Source organism: Melozone crissalis, unplaced genomic scaffold, assembly GCF_028551555.1.
Source record: "Melozone crissalis strain CALT ecotype California unplaced genomic scaffold, PUWL_Pcris_2 ptg000107l_1, whole genome shotgun sequence".
NCBI classification, from domain to species: Eukaryota; Metazoa; Chordata; class Aves; order Passeriformes; family Passerellidae; genus Melozone; species Melozone crissalis.
The window spans coordinates 4242376-4266741 of NW_026535884.1; the positions used below are offsets into that span (position 1 = coordinate 4242376).

The 24366-nt window shown below is 39.8% G+C and overlaps 1 protein-coding gene across 7 annotated transcripts; it reads left to right on the forward strand.

The window, feature by feature from the left end:
• The first annotated feature begins 2267 nt into the window (after positions 1 to 2267).
• LOC128947657 (cyclin-dependent kinase 11B) lies at positions 2268 to 22976 on the forward strand. 7 transcript variants are annotated; one of them, XM_054292007.1, is made up of 20 exons: positions 2268 to 2355; positions 3856 to 3987; positions 5183 to 5298; positions 5738 to 5862; positions 7916 to 8054; positions 9019 to 9149; positions 11076 to 11198; positions 12719 to 12817; positions 12903 to 13031; positions 13729 to 13794; positions 14863 to 15038; positions 15458 to 15548; positions 15785 to 15906; positions 16201 to 16306; positions 16823 to 16944; positions 17085 to 17192; positions 18431 to 18547; positions 18823 to 18971; positions 20432 to 20621; positions 22214 to 22976. In XM_054292007.1, exons 2-20 carry the CDS (start codon positions 3877 to 3879, stop codon positions 22304 to 22306), a joined length of 2313 nt encoding a protein of 770 aa, XP_054147982.1. In that variant the 5' UTR covers positions 2268 to 2355; positions 3856 to 3876; the 3' UTR covers positions 22307 to 22976. The 7 variants fall into 7 exon arrangements, with proteins under 7 accessions (XP_054147982.1, XP_054147984.1, XP_054147983.1 ...); XM_054292009.1 differs by having other exon boundaries at positions 14869 to 15038; XM_054292008.1 differs by having other exon boundaries at positions 12722 to 12817.
• The last annotated feature ends 1390 nt before the right edge of the window (positions 22977 to 24366 follow it).

Sequence of the window (24366 nt, forward strand, 5' to 3'; positions counted from 1 at the left end):
TTTGTCCCAAAAATAAACAACTTAATTGAGGCAGACTGTGGGAAACGAGCTGTGGTGAGCTCCTGCTGCTGCCTACAAATCCAGGATTTGTAGTGGATTAAAATATAAAAATGCAATGTGGAAATGTTGCATTCTGTTCATTTATTGACAAAATGGAAATGCAAATATTCACACACATACCCTGTGTAAATTGGGATTCCCACCCTTTTCTCTCCCAAAAATAAACAACTTTACTGAAGCAAACTGTGAGAAGTGAGCTGTGGTGAGCTCCAGCTGCTGCCTACAAATCCAGGATTTGTAGTGGTTTAAAATATAAAAATTTAATGTGGAAATGTTGCATTATTGACCAAACCGAAATGCAAATATTCACACACATACCCTGTGTAAATGGAGTGTTGAATTCAATATTTGTAGTTGCTTAGAGGTTAAAAACCACTGAAAATTGTGGTGGCAAATCTCTGTATTTCTGTAAAAAAACCATTTTGTTGTTTTAATTTCGTTTTGTTATGCATGAGGAAAGAAATTGATTTTTTAAAATATAATTTCTAAGAGTGCAACAAAAGGCTGCCTTTTAGAAACTCAGGGTTATGAGTCTGACCTGTGTGTAAAATATCTAATTTCTGATTATATAAAGAAATCTCAGAAGCATCTGTGACAGATGGGAGGAATATTAACCATAAACTGAGGCAAATCTTTATTTCTGCTGCTTTTAAGTTTCCTTTTTTTTTAAAGGAAATTTGTTTTTTGTGGTAGATCAAAGATTAAAAGTTCATTTTCCTTTTGAACAGTCAGTTTTGACAAAAAAATAAAGCACACATGTAGCTACAAAAACATTCACATGGACTTTTTGGGAACAAAAATTAAATTTAAATGAGTGGATTTTAATAATTTCCACTATTCTGGAAGGTTGAAGCATGGATGTATAGTGGTAAAAATAATGGTTATCAGGAAATTACAATTGGAATTCCTGTAAAATCACATTTCCACACCTCAGTGGCTGCCTGGGGCAGATTCCCCAAAGATGTGAGGGAGAAAAATGCCAATTTTTTCATCCTTGTGTATGTGATATGTCTGTGGTATTTTGTTTCCTTTTGTACTCCTGTCACTTTTATAAAGCTGTGGACTGTGGAGCTCTGTGGTTTTTTTTAATTTGTTTTCTGCCAAATACACTGAGATTTTTGAAAGTATAACTACAAAAAATACCAAAAGTGTGTTTTGTGTCGTATTTCTGCTTTAGGTTGCTCTGCTCTCACATAAATCCCATCATTTTAAATGATTTTTTAAAAATCATTGGGATTTTGGGATTTTTTAAATTGTTTTTCTTTGACCCTGGGAGGATTTGGAATTGGGATTTTAACCCCTCCTGCTCTGCTGAGCTTTGTCCCTTTGTGTATTTTTCTTTGCCATCTTTTTAGCCTTTGCTTTATGTAGATTAAACAAACCAAAAACCTTTTAAATCTTCTTTTCCGTTGTGTAAACAAGGAGCTTTTTGCTCTTTGTAGAGAATTTTCCACCCCAGCTCTTCCTGTGACAGAAAAATTGATTTTTTGGGAATATTTTAAGAGTTTCTGTGCCTGCATTTCTCATGGCCACACCCAGGTGTCTGTGATGAGGATGAGCCCTGTGAACTGGAGCTGTGCATTTTATTTATTTTATATTTTTAATTCCCTCAGAGTGAATTTTAATAATTTAAATAATTTAAAATATTAAAAATATTTTATATTTTTTATTTACTTAAATGTGAATTCCTGATGCACTGAGGTGCAGGTGCAAGGTGTTACAACACTCCCTGTGCTTCTAAATTCTCATTATTCCCATTATATCCCGTTATTTCCCATTATATATAATTATTTCCCATTATATATCATTATTTCCCTTTATATTCCCATATTTCCAATGGGGGATGGATAATTAGTGATTTTAGAGATCCTAATTAGGGATCTTTGCTGTTCTGGGCTGTGTCACCTCCTCACTCATTTCCATGTAGGAATTGCAGCTTTTTGGTTGGAATCCACTTTATTCAATCCAATTTATTCAATTAAATTTATTCAATAAAATTTAATTTATTAAATCAAATTTAATTTATTCAATCAAACTCTGAACTAATTGATGTGGAATTAAATGCGGCCCAGTGCCTCCATTGGCCGCGTTTATCGCTGCCCAGGCCCATCCCGCGGGTTCATTAACGCCCCTCAGCGCGGCCGTTCTGACGGGCGGGGCTCAATTAACGCCTCATTAACGATTTGCGTTAATTAGGGCGCCGTGAGGCGGCGCTGACGTCATCGGCGCGCGGCGGCGGGCGGAAGTGACGCGTGACCCGCGCGCGGCTGCTCGCAGTCCCCGGTGGCGGCGGCGGTGAGCGGGGCCGGGGGCGCTGAGGGGAAACCGGGGGGACAGCGGGGCTCTGAGGGGAAACCGGGGCTGTGAGGGGAAACAGGGGGGACAGCGGCGGGTCTGAAGGGACACCGGGGCTCTGAGGGAACATTAGGGCGGCACCGGGGGCTCTGAGGGGACACCCGGGGCTGGGGAGACACCAGCGGCTCTGAGCGGACACCAGGGGAGCACCGGGGGCTCTGAGAGGACACCGGGGCCGCTGAGGGGACACCACGGTCTCTGAGGGGATACCGGGGGCTCTGAGGGGACACTGGGGGCTCTGAAGGGACACCGGGGGTTTTGAGGGGACGTTTATGTCCGAAAAGGAAACTGAGGAGTCCCTTTTTGCTTTATTCCAATAAAGGCAGAGGCCATGGGGCATCCCTTGGGGTCTCTCCAATTTTTGGAGGACCCCGCCTCCTTTTTATCTTAATTTCCCTTCTCTCTTTCCCCATTTCTGAGGTACTTGAGAGGTTCAGACTTCCCGATACACCTGATACCAGAGATTTCCCTCTAATGTACAACCCTCCCTATTAATCTTTAATTCTTACGGAATTTAGGGGATTTTCCGTGTTTCTGAGATACTTGAGAGGTTCAGACTTCCTGATACCAAAGATTTCCCTCTAATGTATAACCCTGCCTTTTCATTTTTAATTCTTATGGAATTTAGATGTTTTTCTTCCCCATATTTTCTTTTATCTTGCAATGTCCAATTTCATTTATCAGCAAACCTAAAGTTTATTTGTAAAAGCAAATATCTTTTTCCATTCATCAATCAGTGGAATCCCCATTCTTTCTTTCCTCTCCCAGTGCTGGTTTCATCCACCAGCAGCCCCACAGCTGGTTTGGAAAGACAAATCCACCATTCCTCTCAGGTGCTTGGGCTCTTCCACAAATCAAACCCCCAGTTTGCAAATTTTCGTTGTTTATAAATCTCAGTAATATATACATATGTATATATATGCTATGTCACTTTTATATATATATATATATATGACATATATATGCACTTATATATATATACATATGTGTAAGTGACATAGTGCTCTTGTTAATTAATATTCTGCCTTCTGTGGGTTAGTTATTCTTCCAATTCTCATGCTAATTAGTGCCTTTCTCTGTGGTTGTGCTGCTGGAATTACCTTTTCCTCAGTGACTGCTGATTTCAGCACAGTTGGCTTCATTATTTTCTTCCTTATTTCAGGATTTTGCCATAAATTCTGCATTCCTTGTGTCCTTTTTGACCAAGCTTTATTACCTCGGGTCATTATTAAATAATGGGCATAAATTGGTTTTCTTGCCCTCCAGCAGCTCCCTGAGCTCTTACAGAGTTTTTCCTTTGGGTTTAAAACAAACATTTTTGTCCACCACAAATCAATTCTATCATGGCTTTACTCAAGAACAGAACATTAAATAAATGGGTGTAAAATAGATTTATTTAGATTTATTTGTGGGGGTTTTCAATGTCTCCTTCTTTTGCAGAGGGTGTTTTTTGGAACTCAAATGGGTGATGAAAAGGATTCTTGGAAGGTGAAGACTTTAGATGAGATTCTCCAGGAGAAGAAACGAAGGAAGGAGCAAGAGGAGAAGGCAGAGATCAAACGTATGAAAAATGTAAGCTGCACTTTGGGACTCATTTAATTGAATTATTTACTTTATTAACAGAAAACTGCATTTTAATGGGGTGCACTGATTTTCTGGTGATTTTTTTCTGATGCTCTATCAGCTGAAGTTTTTTCTGTGTGGCCTCTAATTCCAAAGTTTAACAAAAATATGAAGCTTTGTGAAGATTTCATTGCTCTTGCATTATATACTGTGATGGCTCATAGTTATTGGTCAGAAAAGATGAATAAATTAATGCAATTAATAATTTAAATGTAGATAATTATATATAAATTATATACAATGATTAATGTTTAAATTAAATTAATTTAAAATAAAAATATATAAATAAATAAAAATAAATAATCAACTGGGGCCTGCATTTCAAGGAACAATTTTTAAAGGTTTTATAGAAGAATGGATTAAAACTGTGAGTTTGGAATAAATTTTATCTTGCTGTTTGGTTATTGGTCAGAAAAGTTATTATTTTGTTATTGGTCAGAAAAGAGAAATAAATTAATGCAGTTAATGATTTAAATAATTATAGGCAATAATTAATGTTTAAATAAATAAGATATATAAACATATATAAAAATAATCAACCGGGGCTTGCAGTTCAAGGAACAACTTTTAAAGGTTTTATAGAAGAATTGGTTAAAATTGTGGGTTTGGAATAAATTTTATCTTGCTGTTTGGTTATTGGTCAGAAAAGATAAATTATTGTAATTAATAGTTTAAATTTAGATAATTATATGTAATTATATGTAATAATTAATTTTAAAGAAAAATTAATTTTAAACAAATTAAAATATGAACATATAGATACAAAAAAATAAATAATCCACTGGGGCTTGCAGTTCAAGGAACAATTTTTAAAGGTTTTATAGAAGAATGGGTTAAAATTCTGGGTTTGGAATCACTTTTCTGTTGCTATTTAGTTTTGTTCAGCTGTGTGCAAAATAATTATTGCAGAAAATACCACACAATAATTAATGCACTCCTCCTCAGTGTTTAATTTTATCTAATTTTGTTTAATTTTGTCAAATTAAAGCACTTCAGCCCAAAGTGCTGCTGTCACAAATCAGTGATTTCACAGGGGTGACCAATCCAGGCTGAATTTTTGAGCCAGCAGAGGAAGATTTCAGTAATATTTAATTTTATTTCTTTTGAGCCCTTTAAATAAACAGATTTTTCCCTGTTCCCTCAGTCAGATGACAGGGATTCCAAAAGGGATTCTCTCGAGGAGGGGGAGCTGAGAGACCATCGCATGGAAATCACCATCAGGAACTCACCCTACAGGAGGGAGGACTCCATGGAAGACAGGTGAGAATGAGGGAATAAAAAGAGAAAAAAATCCTGAAATTATCATTTCAATATCCTGAGAAAAGGATTTCAAATATCTGAAAGGAAAATCAAATTTTAGAAGTGAAAATCCTTTTGTGAAGCACTGGTTCAGATTTAACCAGATTTAACCCATTTAAGTGTTGTGTTCCAGTTTAGATTTATTGTGGAAACTCAAAATAAAATGGGAATCTTTTCCAACCAAGGAAACCAATTTAAGTGTTGTGTTCCAGTTTAGATGTATTGTGGAAACTCAAAATAAAATGGGAATCTTTTCCAACCAAGGAAACCAATTTAAGTGTTGTGTTCCAGCTTGGATTTATTGTGGAAACCCAAAATAAAATGGAAATCTTTTCCAGCCAAGGAAATGTGTGGATTTCCCCTGTCCCCTCCCTGAGCTCATTCCTGTCCTGCCTTCCAGGGGAGAAGAAGATGATTCCTTGGCCATCAAACCCCCCCAGCAAATGTCCAGGAAAGAGAAAACCCATCACAGGAAGGATGAGAAGAGGAAAGAGAAGCGCAGGCACAGGAGCCACTCTGCAGAAGGTGATTCTGGGAATAGGATAAATCAAATAACTCAGGCTGGGGGAAACCCAGCAGCTGGATAGACAGAGGAATTGAAATTGTTCATTTCTTGGGCTGTTTTGGTGCCCTCAGGGGACTGACAGGGGTGTGAGCGTGGTCAGAGGACAGAAATCACTTTGGGACACGGACACCAAGGTCACTTTTACTCCTTGAGGCCTGATAAGATTCTCTCTGGCTTCACTGAGTGCAAGATCTCTGATCTTTGTTCCTGCCAAGGAAAAAAATATCATTTCTAGAGACATTTCCATTGTCAATAAGAACCATATTTTAACTTTAATACAAGTACTCTTTCTGGCTTCACTGAGTGAAAGATCTCTGATCTTTGTACCTGCCAAGGAAAAAAATATCATTTCTAGAGACAGTCCCATTGTCTTCCTATCAATAACAGCCATTTTTTACTTTATTACAAGTATATTCTTTTTGGCTTCACTGAGTGCAAGATCTCTGATCTATGTTCCTGCCAAGGAAAAAAATATCATTTCTAGAGACATTCCCATCAATAACAACCATTTCTTACTTTAATACAAGTATTCTTTCTGGCTTCACTGAGTGCAAGATCTCTGATCTTTGTACCTGCTAAGGAAAAAAAAATATCCTTTCTAGAGATATTCCCATCAATAACAACCATTTTTTACTTCAATGCAAGCATTCTCTCTGGCTTCACTGAGGGCAAGACCTCTGATCTTTGTTCCTGCCAAGGAAAAAAATATCATTTCTAGAGACATTTCCATTGTCAATAAGAACCATATTTTAACTTTAATACAAGTACTCTTTCTGGCTTCACTGAGTGCAAGATCTCTGATCTTTGTTCCTGCCAAGGGAAAAAAATATCATTTCTAGAGACATTTCCATTGTCTTCCTATCAATAACAGCCATTTTATACTTTAATACAAGTATATTCTCTGGCTTCATTGAGTGCAAGATCTCTGATCTTTGTACCTGCTAAGGAAAAAAAATACCAGTTCGAGAGACATTTCCATTGTCAATAAGAGCCATTTTTTAACTTTAATACAAGTACTCTTTCTGGCTTCACTGAGTGAAAGATCTCTGATCTTTGTTCCTGCCAAGGGAAAAAATATATCCTTTCTAGAAATATTCCCCTTGTCTTCCTGTCAATAACAACCATTTTATGTTTTAATTCAGATATTCTCTTTGGCTTCACTGAGTGAAAGATCTCTGAACTTTGTACCTGCCAAAATATCTTTTCTAGAGACATCCCCATTAATAACAACCATTTTTTGCTTTAATATAAATATTCATATAAAACCTTACAGACTTTGGGCTTCCAACCCCCTTTCAGAACAGGAATTTCCCTTTAAGAAAACAACAGAGCTCATGGCAATAGGACAGAAATCATTTTGGGACAGGGACTCTGAGGTCACTTTTACTCCTTGAAGCCTGGTAAGATTCTCTCTGGCTTCACTGAGGGCAAGATCTCTGATCTTTGTTCCTGCCAAGGAAAAAAAATATCATTTCCAGAGACATTTCCATTGTCAATAAGAACCATATTTTAACTTTAATACAAGTACTCTTTCTGGCTTCACTGAGTGAAAGAACTCTGATCTTTGTACCTGCCAAGGGAAAAAATATATCCTTTCTAGAAATATTCCCTTCCTGTCAATAACAACCATTTTTTACTTTAATACAGATACTCTCTCTGGCTTCACTGAGTGAAAGATCTCTGATCTTTGTACCTGCCAAAATATCTTTTCTAGAGACATCCCCATTAATAACAACCATTTTTTACTTTAATATAAATATTCATATAAAACCTTACAGACTTTGGGCTTCCAACCCCCTTTCAGAACAGGAATTTCCGCGTTAAGAAAATTTAAGGAAACAACAGAGCTCATGGCAATGGTTCTCATCAGTTTCACCCCCCGAGTTTTGCTTTCAGTGATTATTTGGAGCAGTAACACTCAGAAATTGAAGTTGATTTGTGTTTGTTGAAGGGAAATTGAAATTAATTTGTGTTTGTTGTAGGGAAATTGAAATTAATTTGTGTTTGTTGAAGGGAAACACGCCAGAGTGAAGGAGAAAGAACGGGAGCACGAGCGTAGGAAGAGACACAGAGAGGAGCAGGATAAAGCCCGGCGAGAATGGGAGAGACAGAAACGGAGAGAGATGGCAAGGGAACATTCCAGAAGGGAGAGGTACATCCATCCCTGCCCTCCCCATACCCACCTGCTCTGGGCATGGGGAAATAACCAAAAAAATCCACTTTGTTCTTCACTTAATTATTTTTAAATGCTTCATTGCTGTGGGTATTCCAGGGGAATCCACTGGAATAAAAATACGAAGCTTTGTGAAGATTTCATTGCTCTTGCATGGTATACTGTGATTGCTTATAGTTATTGGTCAGAAAAGATGAATAAATTAATGCAATTAATAATTTAAATTTAGGTAATTATATATAATTATATACAGTAATTAATGTTTAAATGAAATGAATTTTAAATAAAATGAAATATATAAATAAAAATAATCAACTGAGGCTTGCAGTTCAAGGAATAATTTTCAAAGATTTTATAGAAGAAGGGGTTAAAATCATGGGTTTGGAATCACTTTTATCTTGGTGTTTGGTTATTGGTCAAAAGTTATAATTTAGTTATTGGTCAGAAAATATAATTAAATTAATGTAGTTAATTTAAATTTAGATAATTATATATAGTTATATACAGTAATTAATTTTTAAAGAAATCAGATACATTAATTTTAAATAAATAAAAAGATTGGATGGTCTTAGGGGTTTTTCCAACCTAAAAAATAAGTACAAAGCAGATTTTCACTGGGGATTAATTACCTGGATTATCATGGGATTAATTAACTGGACTGGCTGAATTTTTGCTTAAATCCTGATAGGGTGGAGAACTCCTGGTCTGGGTCTTTTAAACTTGTTTTTTAAAGGATCAGCTAAAAAACTCCGCCTGTTTCTGACTGGAAGTGTTGAGAAGGAAATTGAGTTCAGTGGTTTGGTGCTGCAAACCAGTTTTCCTTCTCTTCACCAGCTGAATTTATAACAAACAAAAATTATTTAACCAGATTTAACCCATTTTCAGATTTAACCAGTTTTCCTTCTCTTCACCAGCTGAATTTATAACAAAAATTATTTTCCAGAGATCGTTTGGAGCAACTGGAGAGAGAAAGGGAAAGGAAAATCCGGGAGCAGCAGAAGGAGCAGCGAGAGCAAAAGGAGAGGGAGAGGAGAGCTGAGGAGAGGAGGAAGGAGAGGGAAGCCAGGAGAGAAGGTGACTCCCTCTGCATTAATCAGATTTACTAGCACTTTCCTACCTGTTTACACACTGCTGAATGGAGGGGTGGAAATGTTTTTTATTAAAGCAGCGCCAGAATTTAAGAAATATTAAAGTGGGGAGGGTCTGACATGGGAGGGAAAAGGAAATTCAAGTTTTATTTGGGGAGATAAAATGATGTGATGGTGATATGGGCCTTAAATATCCTGAGAAGTTGGTCAGTGAATCCTTGCCTCTCCCTGTCAGGGAGATTTCCTTAAAAACAGGATTTCTGAGGGGAGATTTCCTTAAAAACAGGATTTCTGAGGGGAGATTTCCTATAAAAACAGGATTTCTGAGGGGAGATTTCCTATAAACACAGGATTTCTGAGGGGAGATTTCCTATAAAAACAGGATTTCTGAGGGGAGATTTCCTTAAAAACAGGATTTCTGGAGCTGGAGATTCCTATAAACACAGGATTTCTGAGGGGGAGATTTCCATAAAAACAGAATTTCTGAGGGGATGATTTCTATAAAAACAGGGTTTCTGAGGGGGAGATTTCCTATAAAAACAGGATTTCTGAGGGGGAGATTTCCTATAAAAACAGGATTTCTGAGGGGGTGATTTCCTATAAAAACAGGATTTCTGAGGGGAGATTTCCTATAAAAACAGGATTTCTGGAGGGGGAGATTTCCATAAAAACAGGATTGCTGAGGGGGAGATTTCCATAAAAACAGAATTTCTGAGGGGGAGATTTCCTATAAAAACAGAATTTCTGAGGGGAAGATTTCCATCAAAACAGGATTTCTGAGGGAGTGATTTCCTATAAAAACAGGATTTCTGAGGGGAGATTTCCTACAAAAATAGGATTTCTGAGGGGGTGATTTCTATAAAAATAGGATTTCTGAGGGGGAAATTTCCTATAAAAACAGGATTTCTGAGGGGATGATTTCTATAAAAACAGGGTTTCTGAGGGGAAGATTTCCATAAAAACAGGATTTCTGAGGGGGTGATTTCTGTAAAAACAGGATTTCTGGAGGTGCCACTGTGTTCAGTGGTTCTGAACTCTTTGGCTGAGTCTAACTCAGTTTGATAGAGGTTGAAACATCAAAATTCAATGTTTTAGGGATTTGGGGGAATAAATTGCAAAGGGGGAGAGGTCATGTAAGTACTCCAGGCATGGCAAATGCTGCACTGGGAGTCAGGGGGGATTTTCTGGTGCCTGAAGAGTTTAAGTTTTGCACTTTTTGCATGTTGGGTGTTTGCAATCTCAGCTCATTTTTGGTTCAAGGATCTCTGGCCCAGCTTTGTGAGGTAAAAATCAGAGCCCATTCCTGTGATCAGGTGACAGAGATTATTCAAGCATAGCAGAACAATTCATATTTTTTGCTTTCTCTTTCTTGCTCAGCTCATACCAAACAGCTCCTTTTTGTGCTTGGCTTTATGCTGATAGTGCTCAATCTGTGTAACTTTTAATTTCATTGATTTTATTGTTCTGAATGTTCTGTCAGCTCCTTCTAAACCTCAGCTGGTTTGATTCTTTTACATATTTTCCACTTCTTTCTCTGGCATTAATGCTTTAGAATCAGGGTTTTTATTGTGTAACATGCAGGGCAGCTTGCTTCTGTTTTTTAAGTGTGGCAGCAGCTTTCTCTAAGCAGTACAAACCCATATTTTATTTAAGATCAATCAAAACCCTTCATTCTCCCAGAAAGAAGAGTTAAATTCTGATTTAATACTTAAATACTTAAGTTTCATATAATGTACTTAAGTTTAAATACTTAAATTTAATACTTAAATACTGATTTAAGTAGGTTCCTCTCCCATTCTTCCCTATTACCCTGTTAAAAAAAATTTAAAACATTCCAATCAGATGGCTGTGGCAGACAGGACAACTCTAATTAGGCAGATGTAACAATTTCTTGTGGTTTTGTTTTCCCTAGTTTCTGCACACCATAGAACAGTGAGGGAAGAATATGGAGACAAAGTAAAAATGAGACCCTGGAGTCGCAGCCCTTTGCGCCAGCAGAGAGACAAGCTTGAGCAAGGAGAGAGCAGGAAACCAGGTAGCATCTGCCACTCTACACTGTCTTGGGGGACAGCTGGGGTAAAAAAAAAATCAAATTCAATCCATTTTTAGTCTCAAACAAACATCCCAGGTGCTCAGTTCAAGTCTTGTCCAGCTCAGCCCCAGCGGCGTAAATCTGGAATCCTCACCAATGTCTCTTTCCTAAAGCAGTGCTGGTTTTGCAGGACGTGCACAAGTGATAAATGGGATATTTAGGGGTAGGAGTAGCAATTGGAAAAGGTTCAAAATGAGTTAGTTCAGTGGTGAAAGAAGCAGCTGACTGAATTTTTAAAATCCTGCAGTTGAATTGACTTGCAGGTTAAAAAGGGATTGGTTACTCCAGCTCCAGATGGATTTGGGGTTAGGAGCTAAATTACCTTAAAAAGTGACCTCAGTGAGCATCACTGATTCTGTCATCTTGCAGAATTAAATTCTGAATGCAGGGTTCTGCTTAGATGGTGAATTTTGTTATCCAAGCCAGAAAATGATCCCACCTGAAGGTTTTGGGGGTAAGGAACTTGCACAAGTGACATAAAAACACCTTTATTTGAAGGAGGAATGCTCCTTTCACAGTGTGCAGCTGTGAAAAGAAGTGGAGGCATCCAGAGCAGGATGGAATCAGCTGGAATTCATTGTAGAGTTGGAATTCCAGGTAGAGGCACCCAGAGCAGGATGGAATCAATGGAATTCCAAATGTAGGCACCCAGAGCAGGATGGAATCAGCTGGAATTAATTGTAGAGATGGAATTCCAGGTAGAGGCACCCAGAGGAGGATAGAATCAGCTGGAATTAATTGTAGAGTTGGAATTCCAGGTGGAGGCACCCAGAGGAGGATGGAATCAGCTGGAATTAATTGTAGAGTTGGAATTCCAGGTACAGGCACCTAGAGCAGGATGGAATGAGCTGCAATGCTAGGTGGAGGCACCCAGAGCAGGATGGAATTAGCTGGAATTCCAAATGTGGGCACCCAAAGTGGGATGGAATCAGCTGGAATTAATTGTAGAGATGGAATTCCAGATGTAGGCACCCAGAGCAGGATGGAATCAGTGGAATTCCAGGTGTAGGCACCCAGAGCAGGATGGAATCCCTGGAATTCCAGATGTAGGCACCCAGAGCAAGGCCTGGGAAGCTCCAGCCCCATCAACCACCAGAGATTTTTCATAGTGAGCACTCTGGCAGTAACCAATGCGTAGGGACCTGTCCTGGTGATTTTTGTCACCATGGTGCTTTTTTCCCTTTTTTTTCCCCTATTTTAGTTCATCTTAGGAACACCTAATGTTTAAAAATCAGGTCAATATTCCATATTTTTGGTTGTTAAACCTGCACCACTGCAATTCAGAAAAGCTGTTTGTCATTGAGCAGAGTGTGAAATTATTATTATTTATTTTTTTAGTGCTGTGAATTTCCAATACTGAATATTCAGCACTGATTTAATGCCAGCAGAAAATGAAGCAGGGAATTCAGAGGCTTGGAAATGATACTCAATTAGCACTTTGTTTTTAATTTTTGTGGTTTCAGCAGTAAAAGAAGAGAAACCTGAAGAGAGGGATCCTCTGTCAGACTTGCAAGACATCAGTGACAGTGAGAGAAAAACCAGCTCAGCAGAGTCTTCCTCAGGTGATGAAATGCAATTTAGGAGCTGTAATTAATTGTAGAGATGTAATTAATTTTAAGTGTTAAGTGCCTGATTATTCCTGGACAGAATCTGGATCAGGCTCAGAAGAGGAGGAGGAAGAGTCCAGCAGTGAAGGCTCTGAGGAGGAGGGAGAGGAAGAGGAGGAGGAGGAGGAGACAGGAAGCAATTCTGAGGAGGTGTCTGAGCAATCAGCAGGTGAGGATTCCACCAAGGGCTGTCTGATTTTCTTTATTTCCCTCATGCTGTGCTATTTTATTTGAACATTTTCCTTTTCTCTTAGTCTAGGCTAGGCTGAGACCTCACAGGTCAAGATAACTAAAAAGAAAACCCCCAAGTCCAAGTCCCATTCTGTCCTTTTGGTAGAGGTAATACCAATTCTTATCTCAGAAGCCAGAGCAGAAACCTGAGAGCCATTTCTGTCAGAGGTTCAGGTGGTTCTGTGGCATCAAAAACTCTGCACAGCACAATTTGCACTTTGCGGGATGGTGAAATCCAAATGTCTTTGGCATTTTGTGTTATTATCTTCATTCATTTGGAAAAATCTTCTGGACTTTGCAACAGAAAATAATTCAAAGTTCAGTACAGAAGTCTGAGTGCAGCTGTTCTTGTCATTAATTAGTAAAGGCACAAGAGCAGGCTCTGATTGATGGCTGGGTGTTTTTCTTTAAAATAATTACAATTAATCAGGAAATATTAATAATTTATTTACCTGCCCACCTCCCAGTTCCCAGAGAATTGGTAAAAGTTGTGTTCCCTGTTGGAAGTGAGCAGAATTTCTTGGTCATGGCAGTGCAGAGGCCTGGTGAGGTGGGAGAGGATTCCAGCAGGGATTTCCTCCCAGGGAGCTGCAGAAATTTGGATTTTTCCAGCCAAACTTGGTTCTGTTTTGCAGAGGAGGTGAGCGAGGAGGAAATGAGCGAAGAGGAGGAACGGGAGAATGGAAACCACATCCCAGTTGGTACAATGCAAATATTGAATGTTTAAAGAAGTGTTTGCCTGAGTTTCTGCAGCTAGATAAATCTATTTCTACAAATATTTAAAATATCAAAATACTATTCTTGTGTCAACCTCAGAAATTGCTTGAAATCTGCTCCAAGCTTTGTGTTTAGAGGGAATCAGTCTCATGAGCTGATGTTTCCTCTGTTTCATTTTGTGTTCTTTTGTCTTCTCATCAAAATCAGAGAATGAGACCCAGAATGAGAATGAGAATCTTGGGTCAGTTTTCCCTTCCATTCTGGTGTAAAGATTTCTTTTTCTGACCTGCTGCATTAACACTGGAATCAAAATCAGAGAATGAGACCCAGAGTGAGACATCCTGGGTCAATTTTCTCTTCAATTCTGGTGTAAAGATTTATTTTTCTGACCTGGAGGCTGTAGGTGAATTCCTGAAAGCATCACCTTTGCCAAGAAGAGAAATTTGCCTTCTCCACCATCTGCCATGCAGTGCTCAATGTCACCGCCTTTATTTACCTAAAGCTGAGTTTATTTAATCCTCACAGCTCCTCTTTCCACCACTGATTCTGAATTTTAAAGTTCCAGAGTCATGGTTTGACTGGGATTCTGCAGGGAGTGAGGTGGAGGTCAATTTTCTCTTCCATTCTGGTGCCAAGATTTATTTTCCTGACCTGCTGCATTCACACTGGAATCAAAATCAGAGAATGAGACCCAGAATGAGAATGAGAATCTTGGGTCAATTTTCTCTTCCATTCTGGTGCCAAGATTTATTTTCCTGACCTGCTGCATTCACACTGGAATCAAAATCAGAGAATGAGACCCAGAATGAGAATGAGAGTCTTGGGTCAATTTTCTCTTCCATTCTGGTGTAAATTTATTTTTCTCACCTGCTGCATTCACACTGGAAGCTGTAGGTGAATTCCTGAAAGCCAAGAGGAGAAATTTGCCTTCTCCACCATCCTCTGCCACGCAGTGCTCAATGTCACCACCTTGATTTCCCTAAATAAATGAAGGATTAAGTTTATTTAATCCTCACAGCTCCTCTTTCCACCACTGATTCTGACTTTTAAAGTTCCAGAGTCGAGGTTTGACCGGGATTCTGCAGGGAGTGAGGTGGAGGAGGAGGAGGTGGGGGAAGGCTCCCCTCACTCCAATGCCATGACAGAAGGGGAGTACATTCCTGACTCTCCAGCTTCCTCCCCCATCGAGCTGAAACAGGAGCTTCCCAAATATCTTCCTGCCCTGCAGGTAGGGAATCACCCTCTCCAATATTTTTGATATCATTGATATCTCTTATCTTGTTGCTGCTGTCTGAAAATAGATCCTTATGAGAGTTCTGTTATCATAAACAGAAGCTGGTTATTCTTTATATAGCAAACGGCAAAGTGTTGAAATATTAATAAAATTCAGATTTTTACTAATTAATTATCTGAAAGGTACTGAGTTGCTGCCTTTGTGCAAAAGTGAACAAAATAATTGAATTAATCTGCTGAAACACAGGATTCCTTTAGAAACTCCATGAAAAACAAACCCCAAAGACACCTTTCTCATCTGGTTTATAGCTGAATTCTTCTGGTAAATCTTAACTGTGAAGCTGCTGAAGTTGTTATAAAAGCAGAACCTTCCCCAGATGCTGGAGGAGTAAATGTTGTACCTCTGATTTCCAGGGATGTCGCAGCGTGGAGGAATTCCAGTGTTTGAACAGGATTGAGGAGGGAACCTATGGAGTGGTGTACAGGGCAAAGGACAAAAAGACTGGTGGGTATCAGAGCCCTCCTCTTCCTCAGGGTGTTTATTTAGGGCTGGAAATCACCATTTTACATTTTCAGTGATGAATAAAATGTATTTAAAATATTATTTTAAAATATTTCTTTACCAGCAAGCTGCTCCTTTTCAAGGCAGAACAGCTCAGATAATTAAATATTTAATCAGTGAGACAACACCTGGTAATGTGAATTATTAACTGTGTGATGGGAAATGTGTTTCCTTTGCAGATGAAATTGTGGCTCTGAAGAGACTGAAAATGGAAAAGGAGAAGGAAGGTTTCCCCATTACTTCTCTGAGAGAAATAAATACAATTCTGAAAGCACAGCACCTGAATATTGTCACTGTCAGAGTAAGGCTGCAATCTTTTATGTCTTTTATTTTGTTGAAATATTCCTCTTGGCTTTTAAATATAAAAATATCAGCAAACCTGGCAGATCTTGCTGCTGTGAACAGTTGTGTGCTGCTCATAAGGCACAATCTGATATTTTACCAAAAAATGAGCTGGTTTTTTAATAGAAAAAATACAATTTTTAAGGATTTTACCAATGGCAGCCCCATCCTCTTTCCAGTACATTTCTAAAATTAATTTTGGATGCTTTTTAAACACCATTTGTAAGTTTTGCTCATTGGTTGTGTGTTGCAGGAGATTGTTGTGGGCAGCAACATGGATAAAATCTATATTGTGATGAATTATGTGGAGCACGACCTCAAGAGCCTGATGGAAACCATGAAACAGCCTTTCCTGCCAGGTACTGGGATCTCAGAGCTGCACAAGGGGCCAGCACAAATGGCCCTGCTGGCTCTGGGCACTGCCATGTGTTGCTTTGCAATGTCCTGTGTTCCTTGGAACTGACATTTCCTGCATTTTTCTGTTTGTTCTCCAAAACCTGACCCAAATGAAGGTGTTAGCTGAGCCTCGTGCTGGTGATGAATCCTGTTTGTGTTTGGGGTGAAACTGGGGGAGTTTCACCTGTGCTGAACTGGAAAATAACACTGGGCTTTAATTTTGGCCACTTCCCATGAGAGAATAATTTCTGAGCATAATTTGGATGAATTCCAGCTGCCCAAATGAATTTTGCTGTTCTGTGACACATTTTTATAGTGCAGGCCCTACTGTGCTTTAAGTAGCCACCCCTTCCTGCCCTCCAAACAAACCAACCACAAATTCAAGGTAGATTTATTTTCTTCAATGCATTTTTTATCATTTCTTTATTTTCTTCAATGCATTTTTTTATCATTTATTTCTTTATTTTTGATCATTGCAGGAGAAGTGAAGACTTTGATGATTCAGTTACTACGAGGGGTCAAACACCTCCACGACAACTGGATCCTTCACAGAGACTTGAAAACTTCCAACCTGCTGCTCAGTCATTCAGGCATTTTAAAGGTAAGAATTTGGAAAAAATTGAGGAAATCAGGACAAATTCTGTGCTGCAGAATTACACAGAATTATTGCTGTGCCCAAAGTTCTGTGCAGTGGCACTGCTGGTGAATGAGCAGGGCTGGAAATGTTTGTTTTCCTTTCAGGTTGGAGATTTTGGCTTGGCCAGGGAATATGGGTCCCCCCTGAAGCCCTACACCCCTGTGGTGGTGACCCTGTGGTACAGAGCTCCTGAGCTGCTGCTGGGAGCCAAGGTGAGCGCCTCTTCTTCCTCAGGCTGCATTTATAAATCACCTGGCTGGATTTTATAAATCATTATCAATGTGTGAGCAGTGAATTATATTGATTCATAGCTGGAAATCCTGATTATTCTATCATCATTATTATTATCATCATTATTATCATCGCTATTATTATCACTATCATCCTATATCACTGTCATCCATAAATATATAAATTATTATATAATTTATTATCATACATTACATTATTGTATATTTTCATATATAGAATTATTATATATTATTAAGTATGTAATCTATTATTATAATATTTTATTATAGAATTTTATCATATATTATTATATATTTTTACTCATAATGGAAATATTATATATTATCTTATTAGATATATTATACGGTTATATATTATAGATTATAGATTTATTGTTATTATTATCACTATTGTATAATTTATTATTATATACTATTATATATTATTATTGTATATTTTAAATGTTATAATTATTATATATAATTAAATATATAATCTATTATAATATTTTTCTTATATAATTTTATCATATATTATTTTATATTTTTCCTAATAATGGAAATATGATATTATTATGTATTGCACTGTTTGTTTATTTATTTATTTATTTATTTGTTTATTTATCCTCCTAATGACATCTCAAACCCTTCCATCCTCCCCACACAGAGGGAGGGTGGGTGACAGATGGGTTTTGTCCCTTGGAATTCTGATGTGCCCAGTGCTGATGGATTGTGGCAAAATGTCACTTTTGGCAGCTGGATTTTAAATGCCTTTTTAAATTAGTCTAAAACCTGTGACATCTGAGAGCAGAATTATTCTAGAATGTTCCCTGCTGATAATTGAAATCTGGATGAAATCAGGGTTCTGTAGGGCTGCAGTGCCAAGAGCCCTGCCAGAAAAAATTCTGATTTTTCAGCTGTGCTGCTTTGTTTGTGAGTGGAAAAGGGAGGCATCAGTGTGGAGACTTTCACCTTTCATCCTGATAGATTTGTGTACTTGGATGTTGCTCATAATTCATAATTAGAAATTCAAAATAATTACAGTGAGATAATAATTGAGTATATAATCAAGACCTGGCCCTTGGGTATGGGACTGGTTATGTGTGTTCTGCTCAAAAAACCCCAAATAAACCCCCAGAAACCACAACATCCCTCCAAACAGCTCAGTGAAAAATCTTCCTGATTTTTCTGAGGTGTAATTTGATTTCCCTTCTTTCCAGGAATATTCCACAGCCATAGACATGTGGTCAGTGGGGTGCATTTTTGGGGAGCTGCTGACACAGAAGCCGCTGTTCCCAGGGAAGTCAGAGATCGACCAGATTAACAAAGTTTTTAAGGTAATTTTTAAAATATTTTGGGATTTTAACTGGTTTTAGAAACATGAGCATTGGTGTAGTGCTTATTCTTTAACAGAGATTTAGCCTCAAGAAAAAGTTATTTTATAAAAAGTTATTTAATAAAAAGTTCTTTAATCTGCTGTACCACACTTTGAGCAGGCTGAGACCACAATTTATTGCCTGTTTTCTCTGGATCCTTCCCAACTCCTCCTGAATAAATAAATAAAGGATTGCACTCTGAGTTTATTAAACGGATATTTTAATTTTAATTTCAGGATCTGGGCACTCCCAGTGAGAAGATCTGGCCAGGTTACAACGAGCTGCCAGCAGTGAAGAAAATGACCTTCACAGAGTATCCCTACAACAACCTGCGCAAGAGATTCGGGGCTCTGCTCTCCGACCAGGGCTTCGACCTCATGAACAAGTGGGTGCCAAATTCCAGGGATCCCTGGGAATTCCTGGGCAGGAAAACAATTTTCTGTGTTGTGAAAGGTTTATAAAATCAAGCCCAGGTTGTGTGGTTAACACTGTGTTACAGGAGTATCTGGTGTGTTAGGAGAAGGGCTAAAATCTCTCTTGAAATAGCAAAAATTGTAAATATTCTGATGGAATTACCCGGGATCCCTTTGGAGCTTTACATTTCTATCCTAGGGTATTGATTTGGTGTCATTTTATTACTGGGTACTGGGTGTAATGGAATTATACCCAATAACAGAATGGCTAAAATCTCTCTGAAATAACAAAAATTGTAAATATTCTGAGGGAATTACCCTGGATCCCTTTGGAGCTTTATCTGTCCATCCAAGTGTATTGGTATAATTCTATAAATTTGGTATCATTTTATTACTGGGTATTGGGTATAATTCTATTACTTAAGTATAATTTTATTACTGGGTATTAGGAATAATTCTATTCATTTGGTATCATTTTATTACTGGACTTTTTTTTATTAATTTCATATAATTTTATTACTGGGTATTGGGTATAATTATTAATTTGGTACATTTTATTACTGGACATTGGGTATTAATTTGGTAAAATTCTATTACAGGACATTGGGTATAATTCTATTCATTTGGTATCATTTTATTAATGGGTATTGAGTATAATTCTATTTGTTTGATATCATTACTGGGTATTGAGTATAATTCTATTCATTTGGTATCATTTTATTACTGGACTTTTTTTTATTAATTTCATACAATTTTATTACTGGGTATTGAGTATAATTATTAATTTGGTACATTTTATTACTGGACATTTTTGTATTAATTTAGTATAATTTTATAACTGGGTATTGGGTATAATACTATTACTTTGGTATCATTTTATTAATGGGTATTGATTTGTTTGGTATCATTACTGGGTATTGGGTATAATTCTATTCATTTGGTACATTTTATTACTGGACATTTTTTTATTAATTTCATATTATTTTATTACTGGGTATTGGGTATAATTCTGTTAATTTGGTACATTTTATTACTGGACATTTTTGTATTGATTTGGTATAATTCTATTACAGGACATTGGGTATAATTCTATTCACTTGGTATCATTTTATTACTGGGCATTTTGTATTAGCTTAGTATCATTTTATTCCTGGGTACTGGGTATAATTCTGTTACTGGGAATAATTCTGTTACTGGGCATTGGTACAATTGTATTAAAATGACACCAAAACAATAGAATTACACCAATAGCTGCTCACAGAATTCCACCCAACCAGTGGAATTCCACCAAATCAATAGAATTCCACCCAACACCAGTAAGAGAATCTCCCCAATACCCAGAGCCACAATTCTGCTGAACATCACAAAACCCTCCAGAGCATTCCTGACAGTTTTGGGGGGTTAAAATCTCCTTTTCCTGCATCCTTGGCAGTTTCCTGACGTACTACCCGGCGCGGCGCATCACGGCCGAGGACGGGCTGAAGCACGAGTACTTCAGGGAGACCCCGCTGCCCATCGACCCCTCCATGTTCCCCACCTGGCCGGCCAAGAGCGAGCAGCAGAGGGTCAAGAGGGGCACCAGCCCCCGGCCCCCCGAGGGAGGGCTGGGCTACAGCCAGCTGGTGAGTGTGACACAGGGCTACAGCCAGCTGGTGAGTGTGAGTGTGACACAGGGCTACAGCCAGCTGGTGAGTGTGAGTGTGACACAGGGCTACAGCCAGCTGGTGAGTGTGAGTGTGCCACAGGGCTACAGCCACTGGTGAGTGTGACACAGGGCTACAGCCAGCTGGTGAGTGTGAGTGTGACACAGGGCTACAGCCAGCTGGTGAGTGTGAGTGTGACACAGGGCTACAGCCAGCTGGTGAGTGTGAGTGTGCCACAGGGCTACAGCCACTGGTGAGTGTGACACAGGGCTACCGCCAGCTGGTGAGTGTGCCACAGGGCTACAGCCACTGGTGAGTGTGACACAGGGCTACAGCCAGCTGGTGAGTGTGAGTGTGACACAGGGCTACAGCCACTGGTGAGTGTGACACAGGGCTACAGCCACTGGTGAGTGTGAGTGTGACACAGGGCTACAGCCAGCTGGTGAGTGTGAGTGTGCCACAGGGCTACAGCCAGCTGGTGAGTGTGACACAGGGCTACAGCCAGCTGGTGAGTGTGAGTGTGCCACAGGGCTACAGCCAGCTGGTGAGTGTGAGTGTGCCACAGGGCTACAGCCACTGGTGAGTGTGACACAGGGCTACCGCCAGCTGGTGAGTGTGACACAGGGCTACAGCCAGCTGGTGAGTGTGAGTGTGACACAGGGCTACAGCCAGCTGGTGAGTGTGACACAGGGCTACCGCCAGCTGGTGAGTGTGACACAGGGCTACAGCCAGCTGGTGAGTGTGAGTGTGCCACAGGGCTACAGCCACTGGTGAGTGTGCCACAGGGCTACAGCCAGCTGGTGAGTGTGACACAGGGCTACAGCCACTGGTGAGTGTGACACAGGGCTACAGCCAGCTGGTGAGTGTGAGTGTGCCACAGGGCTACAGCCACTGGTGAGTGTGGCACAGGGCAGGGCTGGGCTACAGCCAGCTGTGAGTGTGGGTGTGGCACAGGGCTACAGCCAGCTGGTGAGTGTGACACAGGGCTATAGCCAGCTGTGAGTGTGGGTGTGGCACAGGGCAGGGCTACAGCTGGGATGGGATTTGCGTGGGATCCTGAGATTGACCTGGACTGCCAGGGAGAGTCCAGCTTTCCTTCCCAAAGTCACTGTGAGCTGGGCAGAGCTCCAGAGCCTTCTCTGGGGCTGGGTTTTGGTTGGGATCCTGAGATTCACCTGGACTGGCAGAGAAAGTCCAGTTTTCCTTCCCAAAGTCAGTGCTGGTGAGTGTGGCACAGCCCCAGAGCCTCCCCTGGGGCTGGGATTTGGTTGGGATCCTGAGATTCACCTGCACTGGCAGGGAAAGCCCATGTTTTTTCCTTCTCATGCAGTCAAAAGTGGGTACAGGAACTAGGAACACTCCAACTGCTTTTAGCAATGGCAAATTTTGAAATAGCAATATTTAAAGATTATGAATAACCCAGCATCAACCTTAACTGTGATGGCACTAAATCAAACATTTCTTTCTCATCTTGAGATACTTTATTTTTGCTGTTTAGACTTTTGGAGGGGTAAATGCAGCTGCCCAGCCCCTGCTCAGTGCCCTGTGCTTGCTTTTCACATTTTTCACAGGGTGATGATGACCTGAAGGACACAGGTTTCCATCTGACCACCACAAACCAAGGAGCATCTGCTGCAGGACCTGGCTTCAGCCTCAAGTTTTGAACTCAACATAAAAAAGGAGGGGAAAAAATCCCCAAAAATCAAAAAAGGAAAAAAGCACCATTCATGTGAGTGGATTTGATGCCCCAGTTCTGTTCTGTGTCAGGGGCACAGATGTTTTTCCCTGTGAAAAAAAACTCAAGGATTATCACAGATTCCAAGGCTCTTGTTTTATAAATCAATGTGGAGTTTAACTGCTGCATTCCATTAGAGGACTGGAGTTACCTGAAAACCCAGGATCATCACAAACTGTGACAAAGGACAACTTGAAATAACAGTCCTGGAACAGTTTCTGGTTTATTTTTTTTTGTTGAGTTTGTTTTGTTTTGGTTTTTTTTTTCCTTGTAAATTTGTAGAATTAAAATACATTTTCAATTGTTTAATAGTGTGAAGGATTTCATTGCTTCACATGCAGCAAAGTGGGATGTTGGTGACAGTAAAGAGAGTTTATTTTTTATTTTAAGTAATAAATTGTTTGTGTCTGAATATATTTGGGGCAAAAAGAAAAATGACAATTCTGAGGTTTGTATCCTTGGAGAGGGCTGGGCTGGGTTTGATACTCCCTGACCAGAATTTTTTTGTTTGTTCTGTAAATGTATTTACAGTGGTGCAAAACAAATTACTCTATTGTTTTATAAATCAAAAAGATTTAATATGGAGACTTGAAACTTTATTTTCTGTGAAAGTTTGGTTTTTTATATTTTTTGCCCTTTTTCCATGCAGAGAAGACCTCAGCCTCAGTGGTTGTGCAAGGCCACATTCCAGTCCTTTCTGGGGAGAGAGGAGAGGAGGAATCCTGGTGCAATCTCATCCTCTGATTTGTGAAGCTGTCACTTTGTTTTGGGAACAGGGAGATCTGGAAAACACCACATTTTCCTGCAGCCACAGCTGGGCCCCAGGCCAGGCAGGGATTAACTCCAACCCTAAACATTTTATTTATCAGATTCAGCCCCTTTTGGGGAGCTTTGCTGGGGTTGGGACGTGGCTGTGCTGCATTGTGGTGAGCTGGAAAAGCAGCCTGGATGTTTTCCTGTGTTCCCCTCAGCCTGAAGGAGAAACAGCTGAACGTTCCTGATTCCAGAAGCTTCCCCAGGAAGCCAGGGAGGCTGTGCAGGATTAAAGCATGACCCCAGTGCATAGTTTGGCCATGACATGGAGCTGTTCCTTCCCAGCTTCCCTGCCCCCAGCTCCTCTCCAGCTGGATGGGGCAGTGTCACCCCATCCTGAGGGAGGGAATCGCCCCAATCCCACTGGGCTCAGGGCTCAGAGCCCTTAAACACCAAACTGGGCAGCTCAGACCCCTTGAGGATCAAATTCTGAGCAGTGCAGACCCCTTAATTACCAAACTGAGCAGTGCAGACCCTTAATTATCAAACTGGGCAGCTCAGACCCCTTAATTACCAAACTGAGCAGTGCAGACCCCTCAAGGATCAAACTCTGGGCAGCTCAGCCCCTTAATCACCAAACTCTGACCCCTCAAGGACCAAAATGAGCAGCTCAAACTCTTCAAGGACCAAACTCTGAGCAGTGCAGACCCTTCAAGGACCAAATTGGGCAGTGCAGACCCTTAATTACCAAACTGAGCAGCTCAGACCCCTTAATTACCCCTCTGAGCAGCACAGACCCTTCAAGAACACCAAACTGGGCAACTCAGACCCCTCAAGAACCAAACTCTGAGCAATGCAGACCCTTAATTGCCAAACTGCAGCTCAGACCCCTCAAGGACCAAACTCTGAGCAGCTCAGACCCCTGAATTACCAAATTGAGCAGCTCAGACCCCTGAATTACCAAATTGAGCAGCTCAGACCCCTCAAGGACCAAACTGAGCAGCTCAAACCCCTCAAGGATCAAGCTCTGAGCAAGAAATGCCTCCTGGGATAAGAAGAAAACCCTCAAACCACAGGAATCCACTTGGGGTAAGAGCTGTTCCGTGGATGCTTGAGCTGAACGTGTTGGGATGAGCAGAACAGGGTTTGTGTGACCCTCATCCTCCTGACAAGGGAAAGAAAAGTAAATTAAGGCTTAGCAGTGTCATTTGTTCTGTAAAAATGGCAGGAAAACAC

Excerpts from the sequence above, each read along its gene's own strand:
- LOC128947657 (XM_054292007.1), top strand. The coding sequence starts at position 3,877 with ATGGGTGATGAAAAGGATTCTTGGAAGGTGAAGACTTTAGATGAGATT. Across the intron at positions 5,863-7,915 it reads CAGGAGCCACTCTGCAGAAG|GGAAACACGCCAGAGTGAAG; the intron begins GTGATTCTGGGA and ends TGTTTGTTGAAG. Across the intron at positions 12,818-12,902 it reads CTCAGCAGAGTCTTCCTCAG|AATCTGGATCAGGCTCAGAA; the intron begins GTGATGAAATGC and ends ATTCCTGGACAG.